Raw genomic sequence first — 20,348 nt, 5'->3', positions numbered from 1 at the left:
CGTAACTTGTACTTAAATTTTCCTCGATGATCAGCCGCCGAGTAAAATTCTATCGGAAATCGAAAGTACCGAGATGTGGGATGTGTGTGGAATTGTTTTTACCCTCTCCACACGTTTCGGGTCGGACTTAGAAGCGATCGAATAAAATAGAGAGGAGATTTAGTGGAATATAGGCAGTATAGAAATGCTCTTATAAGATAATAGCGAAACCATGCGAGTGTCGTACGTACACATATAACGAACAGCTTTCGCTGCTATCTCATGTGTAAATACTGAAACGCAACATATGTTAGACCGCATATTTAGATCAAACACAACTTTTAATTAATCCCCCGAGAGTTGAACTTACGTAATTTCTCTCCTCGTTCCATTCTTGGAAGTACGTTGAAATTTTCATTGAGATGTACAGAAACAAAAAAATATAATTTCGAGGATCAGAGATAACGTCGCAGATGATATTCAACGCTCCGATTCTCTTCGTCGAAACTCCACGACGAAAGGAAGGAATTTTTTTTCGGCGTTGCCGATCGTGAAACGCTTGAAGAAAATTTCGCACCTCGAATGTTTCGGTACGCAGGTGATCCGTTTCAAATTTTTCTCTCTTGGCCAATAATTGAGCGGGTGATGTACAACGATACGGTTATTTAATTGTATATTTTCCATTTTATTTAGATTTATTTTCATCGCTACGATAACCCGTAACGACGAATTGTAGCGATCGTGGCTTTGACATTAGGAATACAAAAGTGATCGTCAGCTGAGTGATGTGAGTCTGACTTAAAAATCTCCCGAAAACCGTTCTTCAACGAAAGGTATAACCATAGCTTAGCATCTCATCGTCAGACCTTCGACAAACTCTCGATAACATTAATTTTATCACGCAAATAGTTTGAAATTTTCTCTTATTTAATAGTAACCAAAACTGATGTCGTGGAGAGGGGCGGCTCCGCCCTGAGGAAGTGCGTAATCTCTGGCCAACTGATCGAGAATACCTCCGCCCTGACTTCTCGCCTGCAATTGCGGTCTTGGTGGATTTTGCGGCGCCGGCGAAAACTGAACGGGTCCTTGCTGATTGTATTGGGGACGTATCGGTTCGGGTTCGTCGTAAGCCTGTGATTGATGTACGGGCGCAGGTCTCTGACCGGCGTAACCGAGCTCCTGACGACTATGGGGAATGTTGAGCGGGGGGGCGGATTGCGCCGCCGGTGAAAAAATGGGACTCTGGGCCGGAGGTCCGGCGGGAATCCTGGCCCTTATGTTCTGCTGCGGGGTGTAGATCGCCTGGGTTTGCGCGGCTCTGTGGTATTCGGGTTGAGATTGAGGTGCGTACTGAGCACGTTCGTAATTTTCTTGGGGGCGCAGGGGCGCGGGCGCGGGTGGCGCCGGTCTGTGCTGAGGACGAGGCGGAGCAGGGGCCGGTTGTTGGTAGTCTCCGTAGTCCTGGTAGTTGGTATTGGTGTTGTGAAGTCCATCTTTGTTGGTGGTTTCGTCGACCAGAGTCGGCGGTGCGACGGTTATACCCTCGCCGGACGGTTGGAAACCGTATTTGTTCGCGCCGTATTCGACGACGCGAACTTTTCCGGTGTCGTCCACGAAACCGTATTTACCCTTGACCTCGCCGGTGGGCAATTTCGTTTCGATTTTGAACGATCCGTCGCCACCTTCGAAACCGTAGGTGTAAGAGCCGTCTTCGTTGTGCCTGTTTATTTGCTTGAGAATGGCAACAGGTGTCGGCTTCGGGGCGGAAGGAGCCGGTGCGCGTTGAGCCGGAGCTTGAGAAGTCGCGTAGCTCCTCGGAGACGGGTGGACCGGTCTCGGGGATTCGTAATCGGCGTATTCCGCATCACTGTAACCCGAGTTTGCTGATTGTTGGTACTGCTGCCCGGATACCGTAACAGCCAAGGTCACCGCCAGTATCTGAAAGTTCGTTATTGTTAAATTTCATCGAATCAGAGTCACCGCTTATTCATAGGCCTGTTGCATAATATGCTGAATATCCAAGGATTCTCGGGACAACCAGTGTTCCTCGACTTATCCTATTATATAATATTTACGCAAATCTAAAACAACCCCGCGTCAATCGCGATTTCTCGTTAAACCGTTGGCCAACGCGTGACCCTGAGAGGAAGCCATCGACAGCGGTCCCCGAGCGCTTCCGGGAGTACCGGAGTAGACGGACGATTGGAGGGGAGTTTTATAGGTCGTTGTAGAGTTGATCGCGTTCGAGGGATGAATCCCAAGGGTAGTTGGTTCCTGCAGCGACGTTCTGCAGCAAATTTTTGGCGCTATCGGGACCCCGCAATCTTCCCGACCTTGTTGAGACCTCGGGCAAGCTGCGGCGATTTTACGACGTTCGTTCGTCAAGTCTTCGAACCAAAAATTTCTGACACCTTTGAGGATGAGGTAAAATAGCAGAAGTTCGGCGCTGTAGACGATCGTTGACGTCGGGGATAAAAATTCCCAGAGAAAAGACGCGATGCTGACATTTTTCGGACAGCACAAACGCGTCAACATATCGACGTTTGTTGAAATTTCCTTTTTCAATCGCTCGACACTTGAAAATTTTTTTTTTACAGGTTACGCGAAAGAATTAATTGAAAATTTACCCCGTTCATTTGAAATGTCGATATTTTCTTTTGTTCCAACCTCCATTGAAATAATAGAAGTACGGTGGGTAAAAACTATTTCTTCCTATATCGAGTAGTACTTCGCGTCCTCAATTTCAAAGGTCACACGATGAAGATTCACTCGACGATCGATCATTTTACCAGCATCCCGAAGACGATTTACCGCAATTCACCTCATTTTGAAAAATCTTGTACGTATTAAACCTGCACAAAATGGTAGACGGGCGGACCACGAATTGTTACACGATAGACTGTGCCCTGTTCGGTAGAAATAGAAAAACGCGAAATAATTAAATAGACAAAAACGGCATTTTCTCCCGAGCACGTATTAACGAAGGAGAAAATATCTCGGTGTGTAAGAATCGCGCGCGTGCAGTAAAATGTAAAAGTGAATTACGTTACGCAAGTCCGTGCGCAAGACCGCGACAAATTGGAAATGAAATACCTTAGGTACAATTTATTTTCATTACTTTTCAGTTTGTATTCGGAACTGCGTGGTATCGCCCGGTCGAAGAATTCCGAAAACCTCTACCACCGTGAAAATGAGAGAGAACGAGGCGAGGGAAGAAGAAAAAACCAATTTGGATTTCGAGAGCTAAGTCATCGACGTTATCGAAAATCCAGTTTCATCACCGGAACTGCTTATCGTCCGCGTGTATTCCACACTGCATGTGGTGCACTGCATCACAATTTATTCACTGTATATAATTTATACGGTAACGAAACATTTGCACATCGATATAATTGTCACTATGCAGATCACGATTTTTCGTTCTGATTCCATGTGCGGGAGAGACGGATATCACTCGAAATACGTACCGTCAAAAGGGCCCGCATCTTGTGTCCGGTGTTACGTCTGTTAAGTTTTATCGTAACCTCGTCAATTCGTTAATTATTATGAATATTTTCCAATTGTTTTTTATTTTTTTTTCTTCTCTATTTCCGTTTATCGGCAGCCAGGCCGAAGTTATATCAGCCTACAATCGGTCGGGGTCTCCTCATATATACCCTAGCTGGTTCCCTCGACCCCCGCCATTCCCGCCATCCCCGACGGGCCCGGGGACTTTCACTGTCTGTTCGAACGACTCCTGATTTTGCAGCGCCGGTTACCTTGTCACCTCGTAACAACCCGAGGTCCTACTTGATCTGTTTTTTCCCCTCGGCAAAATTTCCCCTCCCCCCCCCCTCGGTATTTTATAACGCAGAAATAATTCCTTCGGATTTTACACCATAAAAAAGGACAAAACGATGTCGGGGGAAATTCCTGCAAAAAAAAAAGAAAAACCTAAAGGAACCAAGATTGATCTTTTTCCGATGTGGTATCTTCAATGAGCTTCTTTTTTTTTTTTGGTTTCTACCTGGCTGGGATGAACCCGTCTAATTTCTTCCGGGTTTCTCCGACGACGGTGCTTCACCGTGCGCTCGAAGTCGAGCCCTTAATTAAAACTGCATAATTACACCGACAATTAATCCCCGAGGAAAATAAGGTAGTTAATCATCGATTGAATTTTCTGGAGCGTGTTCACGTCGTTAAGATAGTTTTCTCGTTAAAACGCCGAGGATGATCTCGTGGGGCGATGGATTGGAGAAAAAGTTGAGGGGAAACGGGATCAAAGTCGTTCTCCGCACGTCTTTATCAGCGTGTCGGGTACCATTTCAACAGCAAAGGTCATCGGCTCCTAAGCGGAAGTCAATTGGTTCGGTGCGGGTAGGCGTTGCCGCATTTGCCTAGTGATATAACAAACTTGATTTTGAACCGTTCGATTCACCGCGTTTGTTCTTCGGCTCGCTACAACTGCTCCATAAGAAGAATCGCTTCCGGTTTTACGCACACCGAACGAGAGCACCTGGCTAATTGACATTTCGCGTCGTTATCGTCAATTTCATATTCTCAAACGTTTCCGTTTTACCGTCCCATTTGGATCGGTGAAAACTTAAATTTCCGCGAAGCCTGTGCTGCGTACCCTGATCGAAAAAAGCATCTCCGTTGGCGGTTTTTGTTCGCTTTAGAAACACTTGTTTAATTATTTTTTCTTCTTTCCATTTCGACGAGAATACATACACATTTGTACGGGGTATTTTTTATCGAGTCGGAGCCCCGCCGGTGTACCTATATCTGTGTGAAAAACGACTTTGATTGTGCCGCTACCGTGGATCTGTAATAAGCGGACCCAAGAAAGAGAAAGGATACTGATAAAAACGAACGGGCGTTATTCCAGACTCCGCTTTGCAGCACGGTCCAGCTTACGGGCAGAGTAACTTAACTTTATAACCGGCAAAGGTCGCTAGGTCAGGTTCTGGAACCCTCGCGACGAACAAGTGCGGCTTCGCGCTGTGAATTTTAAACTCTGCATTCGGTCCAGAAATTTATTTCCTATATTCTTCCGAAATTCTCACCCACGTGTACACAAATCCGATTGATTCGTATCGGTTAATCAATGCGGAGCGTGTCATCATTTTTTTATTCATCATACCGCGCGTGGGATTTCAAAGGATTATCGCTGGCTCGAGTCGATCGCCGATGAGGAGGTGAAATTGTCATCGGATAACAGCTGAAACCTCGGGGTAGAAATTGAAAATTAATCGTCGCAAATTATATAAGATAATACGTAACTTATTATTGAATAGATAAATTTCAATCAAACTATACACTTTTCAATCACGTGTCCAACACGAGTGTTTCGTCGAGCAAGGAACACATAACGTGGGCGACCTTGATCCGAATTATTCCGGTTTGCAGAAACAAGAGTCTCAAAGTATACTTATATTCGCTCGGTCAGTCTGCTGCGGGATACAGTTTATCGTATAGAGGCGCGCCCGCCGAATGAAACCACGCCGGGTTTATAAAGATACATGTAACGTACACACATACTCGGGGGGGTAAATTAAACCCCACTTTATAAAATCACACGTTACGCGTACGGCCGCGGGTATGAAAATACATAGCCTGTACGTACGTACATATGAATATTATATACGCCGATCAGAAAAATGAAAGTTGACGCAGAAAAATTAAGTCGATCGCCAGGTATTCAGATCACGCCGTATATTCGTAACTATACGTAACGTTAATCTCAATAAAATCATACTTTGATTTTAATTCTAAGGAAATCAATTTTTTTCTTTTCTTCTTCTCTCTTTTCAAATTATCATGAATACAGATCTTGTCGAGTGTATGTTGACAGAAAAATAAAAAAAGAAATCTCACGATGCAGCTCATAACCCGTTCCTTTTTTCCGGGTGGCCTCTATAATGGCTAATGATGTATAGGAAAAGGGATAGTGTACAGCAGATTCCATAGCAGGTTCATTTGCGGCGAGGCTATAAATAAATAGAATCGCTCACACGAACGTATCTATACTTTACACGTAGGTACGTATCGAACGATATTCAGTTTGGTGAACGAAGGTGAAACTGGATCATCTGGTAAAAAGCGTGTAGTCGTCTTGCGATCTTTGTGATGATCTGCAGCAACCGACTTGACTGGAACTTTTTTTCTGGGGGGTATTTTGAAAATTAGCGATTTTTCACGTCCGTCTTGAGAAACAAGGAACGGACACTAGGGTGGGTTGAAGAATTTTTTTTTTTTATTCTCTTAGCATGGGGGCAGTATTTGTACCTTGTAAAAAAAGAAAATTTTTCAGATGTGGAAAATATTTTTGACTTGATATTTTCTATTATCTACAAATTGTCGATTGTGATTGTTTTTTACTCGTTCACTGTTCAAAATTCTTTTCCTATTATTTTTGTGTTTCAAGTATAAAATCAAAAAATTACATGCTCTTCTTTTGACTTGAAATTGAAGTTGAGTCGGGGAGCCCGAGCTTTGCTGGAGTCAGGTAGCCAGCAGTGTAGCGCTTTGTTGTGAGACGTCACCTTGGGGGCTGTGCAGAGGTGACGCCCCACAACAAACCGCGTGCCCGTGGCTACCTGACTCCAGATAAGCTCGGGCTGGATACTCCGTTCTTGTAGACCGAAAAATTCGAATATTTCGACCCACGCAGGAATTGCGATAAATCAAAGTGGGTCTACGACTAAAACCAATCGATATGTCTTATAATTTTTCTGCTCCCAACAGCGAATAAATGATGATTACTCGATCGATTGCATGAGTAGATGATTTTGGCTTTCAGATTTGGATTCCTGAGCTGATTATACGTGAAATTACTCTTGAAGAACCAAAAATAAATTCGATTTTTGAGCAAAATATAAATCATTATTTTAATTGAATTTAATATGCTTTTCTCACGTATTTTGATCTCAGGAATCCGAACCTGGAAGAAAAATTGATCTATCTCTAAAATTGACCGAGTTATCGCCAATTTTCAGCTTTTTGGGGTCAAAAATAAAAAATTGATTTTCTAGTCTATTTAAATGGAATTTGAGCTCAGGAATCTGAATCTGGAAGAGAAATTGATCTATCTGCAAAAATGACCGAGTTATCGTCGAATTATCGCATTTTTTGGCATAAATTTGAGGATCTCTCGAAGGGAAAAAATCGTAGCTCAATTTGGACAACGGATTCGTGTTCCTGAGGTCAAAATACATAAGAAAAGTGCCATACGATCAATTTTGAAAAATAAAAATTTTTGGTCAAAATTTGAAAAAATCGTAAGGGGTACCCCTTGGAAAAATCTCAAATTTTGGCCGAAAATTTTTATTTTTTAAAATTGATCGTATGGCACTTTTCTTATGTATTTTGACCTCAGGAACACGAATCCGTTGTCCAAATTGAGCTACGATTTTTTCCCTTCGAGATATCCTCAAATTTATGCCAAAAAATGCGGAAAATTGAGGATAACTCGATTATTCTTGAAGATAGATTAATTTTTCTTCCGGATTCGTATTCCTGAGCTCAAATTACATTCAGATACACCAAAAAATCAATTTTTTATTTTTGACCCCAAAAAGCTGAAAATTGGCGATAACTCGGTCAATTTTAGAGATAGATCAATTTTTCTTTCAGATTCGGATTCCTGAGATCAAAATACGTGAGAAAAGCATATTAAACTCAATTAAAATGATGATTTATTTCATGCTCAAAAATCGAATTTATTTTTGGTTCTTCAAGAGTAATTTCACGTATAATCAGCTCAGGAATCCAAATCTGAAAGCCAAAATCATCTACTCATGCAATTGATCGAGTAATCATTAGGTGGAAAAATTTTCTTTGCTGGAAGTACCCCACTGGATTACTTATTTATTCACAAAACGAGTGGGCTATCTCAAAATATCAAGTAAAAAATCTTTTTCACATTATAAAAATTTTCTTTTTTTGAAAGGTATAAATTCTGCCCCCATGCTAAGAGAATAAAAAAAAAATTTCCTCACCATATCCTAACGGACACCTGAAAATTCGTTGAGCCATTCTAAGGTTCTGCCGCGTAGACGTGTGAGACCTAAAAATCGAGATGAAATTTGAAAGAGAAAATAAGCCAGAGGAAAAATAGTCGGGAGTCAGATAACCTGACGGAATGAACACATGGAATGTTTCGTATACATTAATGCCGCATGTTACATGTACCTAAGTATACACGTAATAATTCCAGTGTAAGGCGGACCTCGCAATGACATTGAGACGAGAGGAATGAAAGGGAATGATCTTTACTCTTATTAGCAATAACTAAACTCGGATTTACTTCCTAGAGAGACTTCTCCATAATCGAGTCTAGCAAGGACGTGTGTTGCCACGCCTTTGGTCATATCCGGAGTGGGAAGGATTCGTTCCTTTTTTTCTTTTCCAAAAGTGTCGCGCGTTCGCAACGTCAAGTGCCGTCTGCTGCCTCCCAGCTGCCGTATTTCGGGTCCACGTTAAGCACCGAATTTCGGGTCTTCTGGTTTTTCGAAAAATTTGAAACATACAGCCTTTCCGATTCTTCGTAATTTCTTACGCCTTTCCATCAACGACCGGGACTACGCACGGAATTGCTCTGGAAAGCCCGAGTATCGGCAACCCTGACATTTACTCATATAGATCTACTCGCTTGAAATTATTTACGTCTATGTGCTCGCGTATCCATATAACGTAGACACGTATATATTCATCGCGATACACGACGATATAGGTTCTCTATGGGTCGGTCTGGGCCTCCTCATAACCGTCGCGTTACTCCACTTTCTATTTTTATGTAATACGCGTTATGTATTTTATACATATGTATATATATATATATATATATGTATAAGCGGAGATATGTATCTATATTTTTGTATCAGGTTCACACGAAATGCCACCCTCTGACTATACCGTTACGTGATTCCTCCTAGGACGTGACACGGAGCTTCTCGGTTCACCGGCCGTTGATTCAAAAATAACATTTGGAATTCCCGAACCGTGCGCAAGATACTATTTCATACCGAATAAAGGAAAATGAGGGAAATGAGAAAATCCAACAACATCGTACAGTACGATATAACACGGTCATAGAGAATTCTATTACACGCGTATAAATGTGCCGATAAATTTTTCATCTTCGTACACCCGTCAATCGGTATAACGAATATCGATTATAACCGAGCGAATTCTCACGTGACGCGGCTATATGTTGAGCATCATTTATTTTGTTCTTCGTATCTTGAGTCCCGACGAAATTCCCCGGGTCCCAAAGTTCGATGTCACGTAAATATGTCTGTATATTAATTGCGCAAGAAATCATGGCAGCTGTCATAAAGGTATGCAGGGTGGTAGGTTCAGGTATACTTACGTCAACGGTGAATTGAAGATTTTTTTGTTTCAAATTTGGGATACCGGGCGACGCGATACAATTACCGAAATTACGTTACATAATTTTTTCTACCTTTATTTTTTTTTAATTTCTTATTTCTCATTCGTTCACTTCCTATATTCGTTGTAACCTGCTTTCGGTCGATGCGAATAAGGATCTTGTGCACAGTCATGCGTTATACCTAAATACCTGTGTACATCTAATCGCTCCGTCAAGCACAGGTTATTCATAGGGGAATAATAAAATAGGAAAGTCATCGCGCTTGTTATTGCGAGACTAACAATAAGCGAGTGAATTAAATGAAAGCAGCTTTACATCACGATTTTTGTCAGTAGTTGGCGGTTGCGCTCCAGATTCTGAAAGCGATTTATATGTACATATTTCTTTTTCTCCAAGAGCGTATTTCGTTGAACGTTACGCGTTTTCGTTCGAGAACATCGATTCGCGTCTCATCGGGTGCGACAGTTACAGCGAAATCCTCGGTGGAAATTAGCAGCTAATTTTCACCTGCGTACAGATTTGCCCTTAAATTCACCGATCGCGACCTTCGAGAAAGTTGGGAAATTGTCTGCTCTACCTCAGGCGACAATGCGATCACCATATTATGTGCATCTAGGTAGATACGTATTACCTACACGATATACAGAGTGAAAGGTAAGGGCGGTGGCCCGTGACTTTAACCATGTAATATGTAATAATGCGTTCTGAATATTATACCGTACTTGTACACGTCTAACGTATATTTTGCGTATTCGGAAGAACGAAATTAAAAGGATTCACGTTCCGCATTTTCTTCTACCTTTTTTTTTTCCCTCGCGTCTCGTGAGACTGGAAAACTTAAGTTCCGTCGTTTGATAACGAGGTAACACCGCGTCGTCGTTGCCCGAATTTTCTTGGGTTTGGATGGCCGATGGAAAAAGGGGAAAACTGTCGAGGTGAATCAATGAATATTCACGCGTGCAATAATTCGTGTAAAACGCGCAAAGTTCGTACCTACCCCACGTTTCACTCGGATGTGTATTACATTCGCAATGTACCTATAACCACAGCGGAATTCCAGGGCGCGGCACGCGAATCCTGGCCTTGCTTATTTCTGGTTTCTTCGCGGTGCTAGACACAAAGGTATAGTGCAGTGCGCCGAGCAAGGCTATGTATTTTTGTGAAATCTTCGAGAGCCGAGATCTCGTTTCTCTGGGTGGAAATAAACGATGTTCTTTCCACCGGCCGTGTATCCCTTGCGTAATCGCATTTCGTCCATCCGTCGTCCATCGATCTGTAATCGAATATTGATCGTCGAACGATCAATTTTTTTTTTGCTGTTTTTTCGGAAATAAACTTCCTCTTTTTTTCGTCCATGTGAAATAAAGAATGAGGCTCGGAGTCCCTTTGAGATTATTTATTTCAAATACGATAATGCGGTTGAAAAAAGAAAAAAAACAAATATTTATATATCGTGAAATGAAAAAAGATCACAGAAACTCGTGAATGTAAAAATTATTCAAATATATGTACAACGGTATATTCGACGGAGCAATTTTACTGCCCGTAGTTATTAACGTAATTCCTTTGAATTTGGGGTTGGGATTGGGGTGTTTGATACTGAAGCGGTTGTTGGTACCGTACTTGATCCTGATATCGATATTCCTGCTGATATTGCTGGGGCTGATACTGGGGCTGGTATTGCTGTTGGTAAGTCGGTTGATACTGCGATCGCATTGGTACCGGAAGTGCCGATAAATCGTAGGGTGTAGCAGGTGCGCTGTTCGGTCTGGAGGATCAGAGAAGCGAGTGAGCGTCGAAATTGGTTCGAAAAATAAAGAAATACCGAATTACAATATGGAAGAACATGACGCGTACCTTATTTGGTTACTCGGTCGTTTGGATATCGGTCTGTAATATTCTCCGTTCGTGTATTTCGGATCGGTGTGATAAATCGATGGATCTTCTCTGTACTGACCGTCGTCCTCCGGATCATTGGGATTGGCCACGCTGTTCCCCTGAACGGTCGACGGAGGTACGTTGATGTCGGTACCGGCGGGTTCGAAACCCCGGTGAGAAGCGCCGTATTCGACTTCCCTAATTTTTCCGGTGTCATCGACGAATCCGTATTTCCCGTAAACTTCTCCGGTCGGATATTTCGACTCTATTTTAAACGAGCCATCCGCTGCCTCGTAGCCGTAACTGTAACTTCCGTCTTCGTTGTGCCTGAGGAGGAAAAAAAATGATGAGGATACCCTTTCAATCGAGCTACAGGTAAAATTAAAAAGATTTTCGTCAAACCTGTCGATCTGTTTGAGTATCGGCACAGGTGTCGTTTTCTGGTAATTTTGATCGTGTTGGCCATTGACTGCACGTGCCACGGAACACAGGAGGAACAGGAGGAACGGTACCTGTGCGAAGAATGAAAAAAAAATCGTCAATCGACAAGGTGAATGTTATACGTACATCTATTATTTTTTTTATACCGCATAGGAAAGTGGGCGTTGATCGTATAGTCCTTGGCTAAGACAAAGGAATAAAATTATACGGGAGATCGGAAAGCGCGGTACAAATCACTGTGAATAAAAAAAAAATTAATGCCTGATTTTTGGAGAATAAGAAAAAAAAGTGAAAGCCCAAATTTCAATATCCCTTCAATGATATCCAGACGCGATAGATAGATAATGATATTTATTTTTTTAACCAGTGCAGAGTGTGAGGTGTAACCGATTTTTCTGAATTTAATTTTTAATTGAAGTTTTCTCTGAATCAAAATCACTCACTAAAAAATGATCCATGTCTGCGTTCAGGTTCACTTCTCGTCAGTTGTTCTCGGCGCGCGTTCCGCGGCTCTGCTTATATACTGGTAGCTCTGCCATTCGGTCACACCCATCATGTAGCGTCCACCTCTTCGCCACCTCTTCTTCAGCAATTCACGGCGTAGGATTTCAAAACACCATCGATTCACGGCGGCACCAACGGAGATTTTTCTCCTCTCAATTTTTAACACCGCATGAAAATATTTGCCGAGATTTTGTAAATCCAGCGGCTAGAAGGGACTGCGGAATCCCTTGAAGTTCGAACAACGAACGGGGTTCGAAGCTGAAATCGAATTCCTTTTTTTTTTTTGGTTTTCGTAATTTTCACAGGGTGGGAATTCGCGGTGCGGAAGATATCCCGGATTATTGAACGATCGAACGATCCGAGAACTTGTAATGTGCGCACGCGAATTCGGGACTTTCATTTTCTCTCTTTGAAAACAGGCGGTACATTGCAATTGAAGTAGCCGAAACTTTGGTGGCTTTATGTCCCGCGTGAGATTTGAATATTTAATCACATAAGATCGGAGGTAGGTGGCAACGAGTCCGCGGTTCCTGCCTCAAGTTAAATTACATAAGTTGAAACACGACCGAATTTCTATGGCGTGTAATACATGGCATGACGTATAACACGGTATAGTACACAGAACATTTACATTCTTAGCAAGGCCGCGCTGCACTCTTGAGAAAAATCCAACGACTCGAGGCGTTCTGATTTACTAATAACGTTATTTCCCGTTACGGATGGATTGTGCAAAACATTTGGCAAACAGAATTTTTTCAGACATCGTAAATTGGATTCTTTTTACCCTTTTTTCTACTTTTTGCATACTAGCTCGATTTATCCTGGAAATTACTTCGCGGTGACTTTGCAGGAGATTTCGGCCTTGAAGACAATCCATTGAAAGCGAAATCGCTCCCGATTCGGTCACTGCCATCCGCATGACATTGGTAACGTCCCAGTTTTTATAACATAGCGTCGTTTTTATTTATTCATTTTTTTTTTTTTTTTTGTTCGTTACCCGCATCGTTAGAGATACTCTGATGAATACATGAGGCCCGCGACTAATTGATTTTATGTTCGTTTTCGGAGGGAAATAGAAATACTTTGATTTTTCGTGAAGTATGGATTTATTGAGTAAATAACAAGACCCTTCTACCCATGAAAAATGGAATTCGGGGAAATTAGGTCCATTTTGTTTGTACAGTTTTCGAACAATATTTATCATTCATTTTTCATTACGTATATGTTTGCCTCACTTCCTCTATTTTTTCTTCTTCTTTTCCTTCTGTTTTTCGTTACTCAGAAATCTAGATGTGCGTATTTCAAAGACGTGCATTATAACAGAAAGAAAAAGTAAAAAAATCAAATCCAAAAACCTAGTTTTATTACAACAGTTCAGTATAAGCTATTTAAGGTATTACTGATCCGAGGTAAAAGATTTGAGATCTTTTGAAGATCGCTTTTTGAATTTAAAGTAAAACTTACAGTCATCGCGAAAAACAGGTGCGTATCGTTCGTCCAAAACTTGGGTTCGAAATTTCGTACAATCACTTTGAATAATTGAACACATGTCCGCCTGGTTTACACCGAGAATAGAATGAGAAACATAAAAATGAAGAACATGCCAGATTGAGTATCGAATGATTTAAAAAAGACTCATTGGATTAACGAGTTTAATTTAATGGTTTTAGATCAGCAGATGAGATCATCATTTCGTATCTCAATGATATTCACTCTTCCGTATAATAAGTCTTTTGGATTGTCGCAATAAAGTTCCGTCATTGAATCGTGTGATCTGTAGAATCTCGTGCCCTCGAGATACCTCAATTCTTCCTAAGTTTTTCTGACCTTGTATCTTGTTGCAGGTAAAATCTGCATTTCAAACATCGACCTGCTAACGATTCATAAAATAAGTCGACGCGAGAATCAGGATGACAACGTCAAAATATCGTATAACGTAAGTTATTAATATGCTTACAGCCCGTCACTTTTGAATGTTCGGCTGTCTGCAGTAAGGCGCCTGCTAGGATTCAAGATCATGTACAGTGTTTCGAATATTCGCAATAAGAATAAATAAAAGGAAACATTCGGTCTTCGAAATTCAACATTTTTTTCGGCCTTTCGGAAAATTGATAACATTACAGTAGGTAGGTGGAATTAATTGTGTGTGCGAAGGAAATAAAAAAAGAAAAAAAAAACCGTTGAAGAAATAATCGTGAAAGTTTTGCGTCAATCGATTTAGTTCGGCTGAAGTATTGTAGGAATAAGGTGATATTTGGGGGAACATTCCAGCGTTGAAAACCAAGGCGTAAAGATCAGTTTTCGGTGATGGGTGTGCTCCAGCCGAGTACGTTCCGGATTAGCATGTGGCCGATTTTGGCAATGATTCGAATAACTCCGTTGACAAATTTAAAGGCGAATCCCGTGCGGAGAATTTTAAACGCACTGATGCTGAGCTTTTTTACTTTGTGTACCTATGTCTGCCGCGCCTCGGTACAGACGATCTTGTCGGACTATATTCCAGTTTTTTGGATTGATCGTATGACTGTTATGTCGTTGTTATCGATCTGGACATGGGAGTTGAAAGGCGCTAATTTCATAGAAAAAATGATACTCGAAGTTACGGAAATTGACGAAGAGTTGAAACGATACGGCGTAAAATTGACGTATCGAAAATTTATGTTCGGACAGTTGACGACGATTTTGACGTGCTTGATTTTATTCTTCTTCATAAGGAATGTCAAGTTCATAATCTGGTTATTTGCGGACCTGAGTGTTTCACCGGTACTCAACTGGGGTGAAATTATTTCCTTCTTACGTAGCCTGCAGCATATGTTCATCCTGATGAATATCCTGGTCGTAACGTCCATGTTGGAAGCATTGTTCGACAGATTTAAATTTGCCAATGAAATTTTTGAAGACATTGAGAAATCTGACAAGAAAAACGAGGAATACATATTCATCACAACTCGTAGCAGTTTTCGGGTTGCAAATAATTTGGGGAATCGAACAAAAGTGAGTACACATGTTCCGTGAACATGATACTACATTGATATGTGAAATTCGTTTTTTTTCGTTCGATTTATATTCCCTACTTTTAGCACTTGTCGAGCCGCATTCTGATGGATAAGGTTGACGGAGTTTGCAGAATTCATCGGAGATTGACGAAAATCACCAACGATTTGAACAAAACATTTTCCCTGATCTTATTGGGAACTGTCATCATTGATTTGTTTCAATTGATGCTGGATCGTGCAAAGTTCTCCTCGATCACAACTTCTCGAGATAAAAATTATGTCGATTTAACTTCGACAATGATGGGGGCCATTTTCACAGCTTCCAAACTTTGGTACATCATTAGGCAATGTTCAAAAGTTTGCGAAGAGGTTCGTTCTTTTTTCTACCAGCGTAGGTATATTTCCCCCAAGTCTGATTTCTTTGATTATCATTTTTATTTTCACCTTGATTACAGGCGAATAAAATAGGCTCGTCATTGTTTAAAGTTCCGACTCACGATCCTGTGGTGCTTGAACAGGTTTGAGCATTCCAATATAGTAATTACTATGAATGTCATCAAAAATCGCAATGACACGTCATTTTTATGCCCTTTTTAGTTTCACCGACGTTCCATTTACTTTATGCAAACACGATTGAGACTCACTGCTTGCGGAATTTTTACCATGGATCGCGCATTGGCTAGTACGGTAAGCAAAAATATGAGGGGAAAAAACAAAATTGAGAATGTCAATTGTAACTATGGTAAATTGGCGAAATTTATGAAATGAGATTATTTTTTCAATTCTCTTGAACACGAAAATAATCGTGATGAATTGTGATATTTTTTCATCTCTTCTGTACACAGATTCTTTACAACTCCATCCAATTCGCGATAGTCTTGATCCAGTTTAACGATGCCGAAAATGCAGCTTAAAAGCGTCTCCGTTATATCACGTTCCAATACTCTCAACGAAGTCCAGCAACTGTACAGAGTGAATTCGATCAAATAAATGTTTCTGAATCAATAAATTGATTGAACATTCTTGAATCCTGACCAGGATTAAGTATTATCGCATTCGGGGCCACTTCAATGCGTGACAAACGAAAAACCACGCAAAAAAGTAGAACATTTAATTTTCATTTTGGAAATTCTTAATAAAAATTTTCCAAATGCATACAGGATTGTTCGTTCTGTTCCAGATGATTTGACGATATATCGCTACATAAATGCCGCGGTGTTTCCGAACATACTCATTAGTTCATTTCACCATATTTGTTTAATGTCCATCGATCAATTTCTCGACTCGTACGCAGTCGCTGGAACAAATAATATTTGCGGAGTCGATCGGAAAATGGAAACCAGTGCCTGAAAAGCTTAGGGATGACGGAGTGAAAGGTCAATCGTAGCTGTCGAGTCGCCATGAGTCTTTTTAAACCGAAAACAGTTCGCGAATCTTTTTGGCCAATTTCAGTGCTGTGTTGCTTTTTCGGAGGATTTCCTCTGACGGTGAAACGTCGATGGAGAATTCTAGTACAAACGATAATCGTGATCGCTGATTTATATTTATTTTTCTTCGAGTCAGCGAACGAGACAATACCTGTAACAGGAATTTTTGAAAAGATATTCTTTACCACCGCAACGATTATTTGGTACGAACGAATGATAATGCGTTCAGGCTCTGTCTTCTTATGGGAATTCAAAGGAGCTCGACTAAGGGAAAAGATGATCATTGAATTGACCAAACTGGACGAAGAGTTGAAAAATTTTGGTGTAGAAGCTGATCATTCAAAATTTGTACGGCGACAGTTGATTTCCGTTGTCGGTTTTACGATGTTGTCTCTTAGTGTTGTGATTACCTATGGAATTGCTTATGACGAGAAAGGTCAATGGTTGGAAATTCGAGATTCCGCCGAAGAAAGTTCGAAACACGTTCCAATTGTTAATTTGCCGATTATTATGGTGCTGCAACAGTTTCAATTACTATCTTCCGATCTCGTGTACCTAAATTTACTTCACGCGCTTCGTATGAGATTTGAGAATATAAATGAAGTATTGCGGCGAATTTCAAATCCGGAATACAAGACGCGAAGAAACGTTCGCACTACTTACCGGGGTGCTCGTAAAATCGGAGTACAAGAGGATGTTCAATATCAACGAGCGAAAACTCGACGAGATGTTAGTTGAGACGATCGATTCATGAATTATACTCGTAAATTTTTCAACCGAAATGAGCAATCCTCATACGTACATATTTTTTGCAGAATTTGTCAGCGCACTTTTTATTTGAAAAAATTGATCGAGTTTGCCGAATTCACAAACGACTGATGACAGCGGCTGAAGAATTCAACTTCATATTTTCGTTGCATTTATGCATGTCGCTGCCAATAATTGCCTCGTTTTTCTTGCTCCACTCCTTCCAAATTCTCAAGTTATTGCAGGGCCAATGTTTCAGATGCTTGGTGTTTTCGGTTTTGGGGCCAATCCAAAACACCGTGACCTTTCTGTTTATCATCTTATCATGCTGCAACACATGCAACGAAGTAAGCGCATAAAGTTCGCCGATTTTATACGTATTCGCATAACCAGATTTTTCGTTTTTCGTTATTTTTGAATTCATTTATTCGATTCTGTAATTACAGGCAAACAAACTAGGCACTTTACTGTATCGTATACCGATCTTCGACGCTGTACACCACAGTCAGGTACTCGACGAATCAAATAATCGCGTTCGAACGACGATTGAAACATTATTTCGATAGTTGCAGGAACAATCTGTGCATAATTTACTGCGAAAATTGCGTATCACTGTCGGCAATATGTTGACCGTCGATCAATCCTTGGTAATTTTGGTGAGTGAAATAAAACTATTGTAACGAAATGATAATTCAAATGAGCGGAACAACAACGATCTCGTTAATTTATCGATTCAATATCGTTATTGAATATTTTTTCTTTCCACAGCTATTCAGCACCGTTGCGAAATACGTTGCAGTTATGTTGCAGTTACCTCAAACAACTGGAAAATAGTTTGCACCCGGCGATCGTTTTATCGCGATATTTTTTATTTTTCTCTCACCCCGTTCACGCGAGATTGATGTGCCCATGATTACGATATTGAACAAAGTCTTGCAATCGATATCGGCACGAACCGTCGCACCAAATTAACGTTAACAATCATCGGCCGAACCATTAGCGTACATCAGCATTTGTCAATCAAAAAGGGGTGTTCCATGGGCCGCACAGGTACCCGTTAAAAGGCCGCTATCGCTTCAGTCGACGAGCGTATTTAGTTTAAAAAAACATGGCTGTAAAATCGGTCGAATCGGGAGCACTGAGGAGATCCCTTCGTCCCATTCTCTTGTCATCTTGGATTGTTGGCGTGCCAAACGTCAGTTGGAAATATACTTATCGCATTTTATACTCTTCGGGTAGTTTGATTATTTTCCTATCGATGTTCTCGATATCGATCCACGACCGGTTGGCGATGGTTGTGGATTACAGCGGTTCCTTTGTTGCGTTTTACATCATAGCTTACGGCGTTGCATTCGGTGCTTGCGTAGGAACGAATATTTTCTGGGTGGCAGCCGGCGCCAAGGCGCTGGACGACGCGATAAACGAAACGGCAAGGTTGGACGTGAAATTGAAAAATTTAGGTGTTAATATTGAAAATCACGTCGTATTTCGCCGGCAGATTGTACTGCTCTTATTGTTTCTCGGTTCGTCGTTCGCAGCTATTGTTCTCACCGAATTGATAACAGAATCGATGGGTTCGAACGTGGGTAAACCGTTTTACATGATATTATGCAGTGTGGCGAGTAAATGTCTACCTGGTATAATTCTCCTGATCGGCGAGATTGTTCTTTCGACGATAATGTTTACACTTTATCAAAGATTTTTATGGATAAATAAACTTTTGAAAAATATATCGAGGAATCAAGAATTCTTGAACGACGAAGGAATTTCGCGTGTCGTTTCCGCAGCGAGGGACACCGAAGAGGCATTCCGTGTAACGAAGTTCGATTTTGAAATTTTCAGACAGATGGGATAAATCGAACGTGGCTCACTTGAAATTGCATTGCAGGTCGGGCAGGATTCTGGGGAACTTTTAACGATGTCAAAAATCAAAAACCTATACGACGTACATCAGGAATTTTGCGAAATAACGGAGAATGTTAACGCCAATTTTTCGTGGTTGTTGTATTGGTCGGTTTTGGTGAATGTGATATTCTTCATTTACGCATTCGTCGGTGCATATTCGATGGCTTTTCTTCTATCCAGTTTACTCGGAGTGAGAATTGCGCTATCGATTCTCAATCTCGGATTCTACATCGTCAAATTTTGGATACTCACCATCAATTGCGATTACGCCGCTACAGAGGTGAGTCGACCGGTAATTTTATCAGATTCAAGTAAAAATAATGACGATAGAAATTATTTTCTCTTCACACTCACGCTTATTCGTTTCCAGGCGAACAAATTCGCTACGTATCTGCACGCGATCGAGATAAACAGCAAGGATTTTCATAGAATGGTATTCAGATAAATAAATTTAGAAAAAAAAAAAAATACATACGTCAAAAATAATAATACTTTTTACAGTTGCACGACTACTCGATTCGCCTTTGCCACAGGAGGCTCAAGTTTACAGTGGGTGATTTTTTTTCTATCGATTCGGGTCTGGTCACCACCGTAAGTAGCGTTTTCCACAAATCTTTGAACGTTATGAAACAAGAGTGATATAATTTCATTTCATTTTCTTCAAATCATGCAGTTAATATCCTACGTCACCACCTACATGTTCTTCGGCGCAGAACTTTGGGGGAAAAGCGAAAAGAACAACGCGGAATCTACAGGTAATTGATTCGATCGATTAACGGATCATCGATTATCATTTTTTCAAGTCGTATTATACGCGCTCCGCCTGTTCGCCGCAAAATTTCCGTATCGCGTATATCTGCTTGCGCGAGAGATTTCGATATCGTTTTCATCGCTTTCGGAGTTCGATTTTGTTCGTCGGTGGAGATGAAAAATTCTTCATCGAGAATGCCCGCACGTTCGCCTCTGGAATGTATAACGGACACCGATTGAAGGGGAGAAAAATAAAAAGTAAAAGTATAGAAATAAAATAATGAAATCGTTTCTATCGGATCGCCGGTACCTATACGCCGCGTATAGGTACGCGCGATAATTCACGCG

The 20,348-nt window shown here is 41.1% G+C and overlaps 3 protein-coding genes across 4 annotated transcripts; 1 reads left to right on the top strand and 2 right to left on the bottom strand.

Annotated features, from left to right (window-relative positions):
• Nucleotides 1-643: 643 nt before the first annotated feature.
• LOC105692180 (WAS/WASL-interacting protein family member 1-like) lies at nt 644-3,606 on the bottom strand. The gene is made up of 2 exons (XM_012411211.4): nt 3,447-3,606; nt 644-1,917 (listed from the first exon to the last, which is right to left on the bottom strand). Exons 1-2 carry the CDS (start codon nt 3,462-3,464, stop codon nt 907-909), a joined length of 1,029 nt encoding a protein of 342 aa, XP_012266634.2. The 5' UTR covers nt 3,465-3,606; the 3' UTR covers nt 644-906.
• LOC105692138 (putative gustatory receptor 28a) lies at nt 3,168-19,246 on the top strand. Of its 2 annotated transcripts, XM_048657641.1 has the most exons (9): nt 3,168-3,343; nt 14,020-15,169; nt 15,256-15,540; nt 15,627-15,689; nt 15,769-15,858; nt 16,017-17,692; nt 17,792-17,854; nt 17,912-18,001; nt 18,114-19,246. In XM_048657641.1, exons 2-6 carry the CDS (start codon nt 14,483-14,485, stop codon nt 16,083-16,085), a joined length of 1,194 nt encoding a protein of 397 aa, XP_048513598.1. In that variant the 5' UTR covers nt 3,168-3,343; nt 14,020-14,482; the 3' UTR covers nt 16,086-17,692; nt 17,792-17,854; nt 17,912-18,001; nt 18,114-19,246. The 2 variants fall into 2 exon arrangements, with proteins under 2 accessions (XP_048513598.1, XP_012266576.3); XM_012411153.3 differs by lacking the exon at nt 3,168-3,343 and having other exon boundaries at nt 11,718-15,169.
• LOC105692183 (RNA polymerase II degradation factor 1-like) lies at nt 10,717-12,233 on the bottom strand. The gene is made up of 4 exons (XM_012411218.3): nt 12,115-12,233; nt 11,633-11,742; nt 11,210-11,557; nt 10,717-11,120 (listed from the first exon to the last, which is right to left on the bottom strand). The coding sequence occupies exons 1-4, from the start codon at nt 12,127-12,129 to the stop codon at nt 10,889-10,891; spliced, it is 705 nt and encodes a 234-aa protein (XP_012266641.2). The 5' UTR covers nt 12,130-12,233; the 3' UTR covers nt 10,717-10,888.
• Nucleotides 19,247-20,348: the final 1,102 nt, after the last annotated feature.

Source organism: Athalia rosae, chromosome 6 (assembly GCF_917208135.1).
Source record: "Athalia rosae chromosome 6, iyAthRosa1.1, whole genome shotgun sequence".
Lineage (NCBI taxonomy): Eukaryota > Metazoa > Arthropoda > Insecta > Hymenoptera > Athaliidae > Athalia > Athalia rosae.
This window is presented reverse-complemented; position numbering and strand designations above follow the sequence as displayed.